We start from the raw sequence: 11,778 nt of genomic DNA, 5'->3' as shown, positions 1-11,778 counted from the left end.
CTAAATATTTTTCAGATTTTGATGGGAAGCTTTCCTATTTTCTACTGAATTGATGACATTAAAGTTGAAAGCTTAGACTTCCAACTAAGAGGTTCAGGATTCGAGTCTATATGTATGCGTTGTATGTATGAATTTGACTTAAATGACCTAAATGTAAAAAAAAAAAAAAGACGCTGGCTGCCACTTTTTTTTTTTTTAAAGGATGCTGTCTGTCTGCCACTTATTAATATTCTTGCTTTTTCAGAAAGCTCCAAAAGACTGTCACATGCCCTCATAAGGGAAATCTTACATCCTAAATCTCAACCGTTCCTTTGAAATCCTACGGCCTAGCAGAGATCTAAACAGTGCCTAGAAATTCCAGCTGGAAATGATCAAATAAATAATAAAACTTAAAAGTCAAGCAAACGCACACTAAGTTTTTTTTTTTTCACACTAAGATTTTTTTTTTTTGGGAGAACCCGGGGCAAAAAACCCCATGTATTAAAGATCAGAATTCAATTACAAGAAACCTGTGGGAAGAAAACTGAACAAAACAAAATTACACAGAGAAAACCCAAAGAAAGCAGTGGGCAATAAGCAATTCAAGTGACTCAGAATAGGCCAAAACCAAGAGAAACAACATAATTTTCAGAAAACCTGAAACAGTCGCTGCGGTGGATACTGGTTGCCTGAAACAGATAAATGAAACTGATAATTGGGATCGGTCAGATGAAAGGCCATCACACTAAGATTTCGTTTGGACATTTTTTTTACTGCTTCGGTCCGTCCTACCTAAAGTAACTTTTACATTTTTAGTGAAAAAAAAAATTTGTACTGTAAAAATTATTTTATAATATTAAAACAACTGTGTCAACTAAAGCCTAAGCGGCCGGATAATTATAACTTGACTACTTTCTAAATAAGTCTTTAAATATAATTTTTTTTGAAATAAAAATAGTTTATTAAAAAATCATTATAGAAAACCTAATTTTTAAAAGCCTTGAAGATTTAAGATTGAATATTTTTTATCATTAGAATAAATTGTTCTCATACAAATATACAATTTAATATTTAGATGCACATCTACACAGCAAATTATCATAGATCTAACCACACGAGCATTATGAGTCTGTGCTTGAATTGCAATTGCAAATGTGAATCTAAATATTAAACTGAATATTTGAAGAAGAGCAATTTCCCTATCTTGTAATGAATTGATTACATGAAAGTCCAAAGGACATGACATGCAGAAAAACTTAGACTTCGTTTGGGACGACTTTCTTTCTTCTTCTTAAAATAATTTTTTAGCATAAAAATTAAAATTTTTAGAATAAAAAATTTATTTTCAAATGAAGCCTTAATATTCTTGCTTTCTTCACAAAGCTCCAAAAGCACGTCACATGCACAAATACAACTTTGTCTGCCACTTCCTAATGTAATGTAGATCCACATGCTACTCTCCTAAATTTATTTTACTTTAATGTCATCAATTCATTTAAGTTTAATCACAATGGTGATTACTCTTCAATTCATTTATTTGCAGAAGATACCATGTGAGAGAAAAAAAAATCACATTATGTAATATCGCAGCAATCACTACTAGAAAAATGGGCTACAGCAGCACAAAATTATACATTTTCCGGCGATTTTAACCCCCACAAATTTTCTTGCAGGGGTTTCTAAACCGCTGCTCGACTGCTGTGTCTGCGATGCGCTGCAAAGACATTATGCAGCGGTTTTAGAAGCCTTGGATAGACACAAATTATAATAGCGGTTTAATCCGCTACCAATCTACAGAATTACCACGGATGCGCTATTAAAATGCCATGTGAAAGCTAGATAGGAATAGTTATTTGTGAAGTTAATGGAAAGAAAAGGTAGCAGTGGGCTGCTATGTATATATTGTCTTGATTCAATGAAAGTTCAAAAGTTGGAAGAACCAATCAAATAGTGATCACGAGATCTGCTCATGAAAAAAGGCAAGTGGGGAACAACTTATGGCATGCACAATTATTGGAAAGATGTTATCTTTATCCCCATCTTCTTTGAATTGTTGGAAGTTATTTGTTTTGTAGGGGTCAAGTAGTGTACAACAAATCATATTGAAAAAAGCTACTTCTCATCATAAAAGTTTTTTGAAAATAATGATAATTAAAATTGTCGCCAAATAGAAATATAACAACAATCTCACAAGAAAAAGCCGCCTCAAATTGACCCATAGGGACCGTTTGGCAACAAGTGGCACAGTTTTGATGTTATGTATATAAATTTACAATTTTCAAGTTAATATAACTTAAGCTATTTAAATGATAAAATATAATATAACTATAAGATTTCCAAGAAAATAACATATCATCTAAGCTCCAATCATTTAAAATTTGGAATCTATAAAATCATTAAGTTAACATAGAAATCCCTAAATAAATCCTAAGTTCATTTGAAGGTATAAATACAAGAGATGTCATTTCTAAATCAAGCCAATCAAGAGAACATTATCAATTCATATATCAGGTATAGCATCTATAGTTTACCCAGTTGATTTCAAAATAACTGGACATGACCAAAGAAATCCACAACATCAGTTTGTGGTTTAAACTAACCCAATTGTTGGACAAAGAAGAAGGTAGCCTGCAATCTCCACGGCAAAAAAAACCTTCCAGTTCCCGTTGTTCCATTCTTGAACGATGAAGGCTTTCTCCTTGCAAACTTGAAAACGAATGGAGGCTGTTTGGAGGAAAAAAATAATGAGAAGAAAGGGTAACGATACTTCGCCGAAGATTCTCAAGCAGCCGTTCTACCTCGCCTTCGATCAGCTTCCTCGGTCTCTTCCTCACACCATTCCGATGTCTTCGGGTGAGAAGATTAGCAAATGTGATGTGCAGTGGGCTCCGGCTCCTCTCCGCGAGCAATTGTGACGCTCGGAGCAATGCGTCTCGCTCCGCTTTGGTCGCACGAAGGAAAGAAGATGGAAAGCCCAAGTTCTAAAAATGGATCTTGTGCCGATCGGAGCCTCCATCCTTTCGATTGCGCTCTTCTAGCTCTGGATGACATTTCCAAACTGTTAGACGTTCCAAAGAGGGAGGAAGGTTCGGTAATTCCCGAAGCATAGGAACGTCCTCAATATATTGTTCCTTAAGTGAAGATAAGATTTCAGAAACCACCTCATCATTATCCTCAATTGTCAGCTTTTTTAAGGAGGCGATACTTCCATTCTCGCCTTCTCGGGCAAAGTTATGCGACGCAAGTTTGTAAGTTTATTAATGTCACTTGGTATAAAATCATCACCATTAGGTTGGCTTTCCCCTGGGCTATCATAGATTATGTATTGCAAGTGATAGAGATTACTTAGACATCTTGGCAGCATAGTCAAATTATAACCAACAATCTTCAAGTATCGAAGATGTATCAAATTTCCAATCTCCTCCGGTATCTTTTTCAAGTCTGGAGCATATAAGTATAATAAGCGGAGGCTTCTCAATGCTTTGAATATTTCAATAAGTTCACTGCAAATATCCTGATTAGAAACTTTATAGAACAAGAAAAGAGAATGCAAATGTTTAAACTTCTCAATTTTGCTTAAGATGTATGGCTTTGCATTTAGAACAGACAAGTGTCGAATAGTCTCAGAAATTTCGAGAGATGACTTTTCATCATCCACAACTTCAACGCATTCCTGTGCAAAAAATTTAGATGCTGACTCTTGTATTAAAACATGCATCTTGTAGTGATATCCGACTTTGTAGCCATATCCGACCTTGTCAAATAAATCTTTTTTAACTAAAACATCAAAATACCTTCCTCCGATGTCCTCCATAGTCATTCCTTGAGACGGTTGAATGAAACCCAATGCAATCCACATTCGGACTAAATCATCTTTATCAAACTCATGATCTTCTGAGAACATACAACAAAATGCAAAACAATTTTGTAGATGATTTGGCAGAACTATATAGCTCAGTCTTAAGATGGAATGGATAGAATTCTGATCCAATAAAATGCTTTCTAGAACTGTCATCCAATGCCCTTCATTCAAGTTGTAATTCAGAACACCACCAATGACTTTAGCTGCCAATGGGGATCCTAAAAGCATTTTAACTATCTCTCCAGCAATGGCTCTTAATTTTTTATAATCATCATCAGAGGGGTTCTCTACACCAGCAAATGCATGAGAGTTGAGGAGCTGCAAACACTCATCTTCCTCTAGGCCCTGTAATATTAATGTTTCCTTCTTGATTTTCATTACCTTTGCAAACATCAGTGCAACAAAGTCTGATCGAGTTGTTAACAGAATCTTACTTCCAAAACCCCCAAAAGCCAGAGGGGCAAGCACGTTCTCCCATTTCATGATATGCCTGTTCTCCTCCTCCTCCTCCCAAATGTCATCCAGAATAAGTAAGAACTTTTTGGACATAATCTCAGTCCGAAGACTATCTTGAAGTGCCTCGAGTGTCTCCAAATGAGGCCTCTCCTTCTTAAGACATTCCAACATATCTGCAATGAATTTTTTCGCATCAAAGTTGTTGGAAACACGAACCCACATTTTAAGATCAAATTCCTTCGTCATTTCATCTTCATAGACGTGTTGCAAGAGAGTTGTCTTCCCCATACCACCATGGCCCACTATAGATAGAAGAGAAATGTTGCCGTACAAAGTAGTTCCCCGATGCTCATTTGATGGATGCCTCAGCCACATCATAACAAACTCCTTCTCCATGCCTCGACCGATGAGATCATTTTTAGGCGCGGATCCCGTTTCACGCGCTCTGTACAGCTCAAGCTGCTGCTCCTGATGCTCCTGCTCTGCGCCTTTTACAAGATGAAGGAAAGTATCAACACCAGTTGTTGAAACTTTATGAAGTTTCTGCACAGCCTCCTCCAGTCGCTTCAAGCTGGGATCAATTTTTAGAGCACGTTTGCCAATTTTGACAAGTCTTTTCTTCATGGATTTCATGATGTTACGCACCCTTCTCAGCTTTATGATTTTTGTCAGCTGTTTTTGAAGTTTCATGTACTCTAGCTCATCAACCACGTCATCTGCATCATCAATGGCATCTCGGAGCTGCCATAGCCATTTGTTGAAAGCCGGGTTCTGATCGCTGATTTGTGCTTGGTTGGCGGCAAAGACGACAGCTTGGATCTTGGGGTGGTTCTCTCGCAGCCTTTCCAGCTTCTTCTTCATGCCCGTCTGCCATCCGACTTGATCTTCCAGGTAAGCAGAGCAAGCGTTGATGATCTTCTCCATGATTGGACCAGCAAAAAATCCCTCCATCGCAGCGACGATTAAGGTAGAGAGTGCAGAACAACTGAACAGTAGGAGAAACAGAGCTCGGAAGAGAGAGAGAATTTAAGCAGCAAATGGCCACGTCCAGCGTAAGTCAAGTAACAGAGAATAAGTGAGAGAGAAGACAAAGCTGCCAAGTAGTCGTAGTAGAAGTCTAAGTAAAACAGAGATTAGAAGAAAGAAGATTAAATAGTCTCTAATAGTCGGGAAGCCTACTGATGAAGTTTGTGGCATTAAAAAATTAATGTATTTTAAAATAAATGAGAAGTTTGATTTTTAATGGAAAAATCATTTTAAATGAATGCTTTTTATATAATATAATTGAATAAATTTGTTAAAAATAATCATTATAAAATAAATGTGTGATTCATAAATGATTGATTTGGATATTTATGAGAGTGTTAAAATTGGGACCAAATTTACTTAATCAATTTGAAATTAATTTGACTTAGTCAAAACTAATTTGGTTGAAATTAGTCTCATATGATTGAGTTAGAGTAACTAAATTCATTTTAATGAAATTCATTATAATTAGATATGAGCTAATTCAATTCGAGTTGAACGAGTTAATTTAAATGAATTTAATACAAATAAAATCTTATGCATCCTCAATTTTAGTAGACTTGGCTTGATTTTATTCGATTAGACTCAACTCCAAAAATAAGACGAAGAGGATTATAAATTTCATTTTTAAAAAGAGGACAACAAACAAAGAATTGTCTATTGCCAAGAACATTATGGTTCTTGATAATGAGTTCTTCTGCCTCAACCGTAATTTTATTCATAACATATTAAAATACAACAAGAAGAATAGTAGGGAAATAGCTTTTACATATTATGAAGAAGATCCTTTAAATGCCATTAACTAATCTTAATTAATCTTTAGGATGAGTTTGATTCAATTGTGTTTAAAATTTCATCACAACAAGTTGCTTTTTTTATTTTTTTTTTGGGAAATTTACAAGTTGCTTTTAATTTGACTAGCACTAGATGAAGCCTTCAAAGTAACATCAAGCAAGCAAAACAAAATAAGTATTAAAGATTTGAAATTGATTTTAAGATAGACATATTTTAAATGTTAAATGATTACTATCTTTGTTTACATCAGAGCCGTAGAATTTATTTCAACTTCCTTGGGATGAAGTTAATAGCCTCGTAGGTTCGAACTACCCAGTAGTAACCAGTATTGATTAATTGATTTAATTAGTTGAGAATTATGGGTTGAAATTTTTTTAATTAAATGATTGATTGCTGGTTTCAATAATTAAGTTAAAGTTTTTTGAAATTTTAAGTCAATTATTGGATATTTTTAGTTTTTGAATTATTTTAATTCATTAAATAAAGGGTCAAAATTAACTTTTAAATTAAAGATGAATTTTAGAATTTTGATATTTTTTCTAAATATTAGACACTCAGATCAGTAAGTTGACACTAAGTTTGTTGGATTTATAATTTTCTAGATTAAGTTATAAATTTTTGAAGTTTAAGTTCAAATTTAAATTTGAACTATATTTGACCACAATGTTGACATTTTAACTGAATTCTGGAGGTTTGATATTTTTAATAGACACTAGACCTTAAATTGAATCTAATGCTTTTGGGTTTAGTCAATTTGAAATTGTCTAGAATGAATTATGAATTTTCGAAGTTGAGTAATTAATTGAATTTTTAAATTAATTTATTAAAGGAATTTTAATGGATTTAATCCAAACTTATTCCAAGCTTCATGAAATCACTCCCAAAGTTTAATAATGACCCATGGGAGTGTTTGGGGTAAAGGGTGACATACAAATGTCCTAAATACTTGTAATTGGATTGATTAACACACTTCAACTTCCATTAATCTCTATTCAAAACTTTGAAAGAGAGCTTGAATGCATGCAATGAAATTTCAAATTTATTTATAATAGATTTAAAAAAAAAAAGGGTTAGGAATGACTCACATTCATATAAATTCAATAGCTCTCAAAATAGGGCTCGATTAAATATAGAAAAATTACTAGAAATAAAAAATGCATTGAAAATAATTTTCCAAAATCTCAAAATATTTGGATCAATATTAAATAAAATATTAATTAAAACTAAAGTATTTAATATCTGAAATTAATTAAAATTCAGAAAGCATTCCTATTTGATTTTTATTTTAAAATAAAGTGGCTTTAATTCTAAAGAAAATGATATATTATACACTCTCCTGGGATATGCGAAAAGCCCTAGAAATAAAAAAATACATTCACTCTTTTCATTTAATTTTATCTATTTTCTTATTTAAAATTTCCATTTACTCTAAAATTTTTTTCTTAAAAACATATTTCTAAAATTTTATTCTCAAACACATTCTCTGCAGTTTAAACTTTTTTCCAATTTATTATGTTAACAGAAAAAATATTAAATATAACATAAATAAAGTTACACTTCATAATGTATATGTGCAATTAAATAATTTTTTATGCCTTGTTTTGTTGTTATTTTCCTTCAAAAACATTAACATATTAAAAAATATTATCAAAATTCATAAATAGTTAATATTCATAAATACTAATTTCCCTATCATTATATCATAGATATTTAATATAATTCAGAAGTAACCAAAACCCTTCATTTACTACTCTCAACAAAAATATTTAAACAAAATATTAAAAAAAAAATCTAAAATTCTTCTGAACTAACCTTAAAAGATGGCAGAAACTTCACTTCCCTTGCCTATTTCTCTTCTGAACTCTCACTTAGTATTCTTCTCACCTCGCAAAAACTTCTGCTCTCAACTCTCAAGGCAAGCCAGCTGCCATTTAAAGAAAAAAAGGAATAATGTTAGCTTGTAGGGGCTGGTTGCAAATAAATTATCCGCCATCGCCCCATTCAACTAAGCAATTGCGTGGAAGTTGCATGAAGAGGGGTCCGATGTGCTTTGGAAAAGATAAACTCATTATTTCAAGGAGAAAACACAAAGTAGGTTAGCGTTTTAAGTATTTTTCGTGAAAAATACAGTTTTGATCCGTATTTTGTGCAAAACGCACTACTAATGATCATTTTTTTATTCTTTTTAAATTTTATTCATTTCTTTTTCTAATTTCTCTATTTAAAAAACGAATAGAGGACTAGAGAAAATCCTATTTATTGAATATTTTTAAGATTTTGCTGGGAAGCTTCCCTTATCTTAATTGATGACATTAAAGTTCAAAGGACGTGGCACTTAATATTCTTGTTTTTTTCACATAGCTTCAAAAGCACGTCACATGCACATCGGCAGTTGTGCACGGGAAGAACTCTAAATACTTAAATCTCAGGGTTTTTTCTTATCTCAACCCAAAGGGCCCCTCATGTAAATAGTGGTGGTATAGTGACATGCTTTGTAAATAAAGAGAATATTTAGAGAAAGGTGAAACTTGAAAGTGCTCCATCGAATAACCCATATGATTCTCTCGATCATAAAGCATTATTTCAATATTTAAGAGCCTTAATGATGTCAGAATTGAGTGATTTTTGGCACTCTCGATCCTCTCGTACATTCTCACAATTATATGGTATGATCTCACAATCGTATGGTACAATCTAGTGAAATTTTATTTAAACAGCCAACCTCGTTCAAAATTTTCACATTACTCTTCAAATCTTCTCTTCTTGTATTCCAATTTTTACAATGGCTGGTGGAAAGCGAAGTCGCCAAACCGAGGGGGCTTCCTCCTCTCGAAACCCTACCAACGATCTTGTAACGAAGCTACCTACCACAAATTCAAAGAAGCCAATATCACACCTTCCAGGCTTCTTAATCATCAGCATGCCCTTAATTTTTTGATAATGAACCTATTTAATTCTACTGCACTTCAATTCCTCCTGACTTCAGCCTATCTCTTTCATTCCAAAATCCTATATGAATTCCTTCCAAACCTTAGGATTGGTGGGGATGCCACAATAATGTCTTCTTGCATATGTTGCAAAAATGTGATAATAATTAAGGAAGACATAGGAAATTATATTCAATTGAACACCCAGGGAAATAGACTCCTTGCCATGGCCTCCAAATCTAATTTGGGTAGATTGCTGCAAACTTAATTCTTAGAAATGATGATATAAACTTTCATAAACCATTGGTTCACACCCTTGACCAAAATGCTAGGATTATCCAATACGTTCTGAGAACTTCAATCATTCCTAAAACTTGAGACCACATAAACATCACTGCCCTACTGTCAATTGTCACCTACTTTATAATAACCAAAACCCAAATGGATAAAGCCTAAATGCTAATTGATTTTTATCCCTACAAAAGAGCATTATTGATTTTTATTTTTGAAGAATAAAAAATAAAGATTTTCAAATTGAAACATAGTTTATCAAAAAACCACAAATTACGTAACATGTCACCCTTCACACAAATCACCTCTTTAAAAAAAAAAACACTTTACATTCCCCAACAATCAAGCTTTACTTTTCCATTTACAATCACCGTTCACTTTTTGATCTACACATAAGGAGCACTTTCAAGAGACACACTTCCCAGTCTTACACACAATCCACTTTCACACACACATGATTCACTTTTCACAATCATCCATACACTTCACTATTCACATACACATACTTCACCTTTTAAAACCCTTTTACACGCTTCAAAATTCAATGCACCTTTTAAGCACTCCAACTTTCAATGCCTACAATTCAATTTTTAACACATACACTTTACTTTGACTTTTAAACATTTTTGCATTTCATATGCACTTCACATTTCATACCTACACACAACACTTTCCTAACACACTTTTATGCATTTCATTCCCCTACACATTTCACTTCCACAACTCTTCCCAACACATATACATTTCACAAACACTCCAATTTCCAACAATCATATACCATTCAACCTATGTACCCCACTTTCAATATAAGCACTTTTCAAAACATCTCATTTTCCCACACGATCACTTTTTAAAATATTTCTCTTTTTAACTCAAGTGCTTTCAAAACACTTCCTTTCACTATTAACATTTTCAATTTTCATCCACTCAACACATATATTTTCATTTCCTTTCCAAAACCTTGATACTTTTCAGTTTTCACTTTTCAAGATACACTCAGCCTCCACTTTTCAAAATACACATCAAACCTTCACATAACATGATATCAAGTCATGGTGTAATATTTAAGATTCAAGAAAGTGCATAAGGATATTACCATTAATCATGATTTCTTGAGGCTAAGATGTATTTTGAATGAAGACATGGTCATATATACTAAATTTTGAAATACTATATACAACAAACTCGAAATCCATCAAATGCAAATAGCTATTTGCTTAAGAACTCATAGTCATCAGATCTTATGACCAATTCAGCAAAGAAACCCATATCCAACGACACGTAGCAAAGTGGAGAGAAAGCTCAATCTTATTATTATCGCACCAATTCTTTGCTTCCACAGATTTTTTTTACCTTCTTACACGCACAAAAAAATTATAAATCAATCAAAGAACTTTTCAAGCCCAAACTCAAAGAGATCAAATCAGACAACATGCTGCCCTTTAGAATGAGAGAACTATAAGGAAGTTTCAGCACAATATGCTTTATCACTACACACAGTAATTATTAAGCAAGCCATGACATCCCTATGATCATCTATTTCTCATATCTTGAGTAAAAAGAAAGCAAAGAGAGGGAGATTGTTACCTTTATAGCAATGAAGTTCCTTGTCAACTAGAGGAAGAAGAGAGCAAGGATACAGCTTTCTAGGGGTTTCGGTTCTGTTTCAATCCTGTGGGAAAATGGAGATCGGCTGTTGGAAACGGCGCTAGGGCAAGAGCCGGTCGGGGAGCAAGATTGGCTTCGGGCTGGCTCCCTTGGAGCGAAACCGAGAGTGGGAGACGGGCTGGGGCTCGGTCCTATGGTTGGTGGATCGAGAGACGTCGGAGACCGGCGAGAGAGAGGTGCGGGGGTCGTGCAAAGCAAAAGTAGACGGGCGGGGGAAGACGTGCGAACCAGGTGGTTTCCGCCTAGAGCCCCTTGCCAACCGAGGAGATGGTTCTTGCGAATCAAAGAGAATGAGATGGAGGGAGATGGTTCCGCCTGGGGAATTCTTGCGAACCGAGGAGAGCGGGGAGCCTTGCGAACTGGGAGGAGCCGAAGCCAGGAGGTTTTTCGCGAACTGCCCAGAGACGGGGCTGCTTTCGCGAATACAGGGGCGCGGGAGATCGTGGGAGTCCGAACCGGCTCTACCCGAAAATTAAGGCTTCGTTTGAATTAGGTTTATGCTTTTTTTTTTTTTTAATTAATTAGAATTGAATTAGGTTTATGCTTAAATAAAAAGGAGTTTTAGAAAAGGAGGTTGAGAAAAAGCCGTTCAATAAGAATGAGTTTTAATAATAATATATGTTTGAGTAATATTTTTAAAAGTGCTTATTAATACTTAAAATTAATTTTAATTGTTTGTTTAGAAGTTCTACTTTTGAAATTTTATTATAAAAGACATAATTGCCCATGAAATTTATGTACACTTAATTAATTTATATATATATATATATATAT

At 34.0% G+C, this 11,778-nt stretch overlaps 1 protein-coding gene across 1 annotated transcript; it reads right to left on the bottom strand.

Moving 5' to 3' along the window:
• Window positions 1-3,169: 3,169 nt before the first annotated feature.
• Window positions 3,170-5,248, bottom strand: LOC110099607 (putative disease resistance protein RGA3). Its single transcript, XM_028701446.1, has one exon. The coding sequence runs from the start codon at window positions 5,246-5,248 to the stop codon at window positions 3,170-3,172; it is 2,079 nt and encodes a 692-aa protein (XP_028557279.1).
• Between the last annotated feature and the right edge of the window lie 6,530 nt (window positions 5,249-11,778).

This window comes from Dendrobium catenatum, unplaced genomic scaffold, assembly GCF_001605985.2.
Source record: "Dendrobium catenatum unplaced genomic scaffold, ASM160598v2 fragScaff_scaffold_1715, whole genome shotgun sequence".
NCBI classification, from domain to species: domain Eukaryota; kingdom Viridiplantae; phylum Streptophyta; class Magnoliopsida; order Asparagales; family Orchidaceae; genus Dendrobium; species Dendrobium catenatum.
The sequence above is the reverse complement of the archived record's forward strand: the minus strand, read 5'-3'. Positions and strand labels throughout refer to the sequence as shown.

Bases quoted from the DNA above. Each gene is read 5' to 3' on its own strand.
- LOC110099607 (XM_028701446.1), bottom strand. From the start codon at position 5,248: ATGGAGGGATTTTTTGCTGGTCCAATCATGGAGAAGATCATCAACGCT.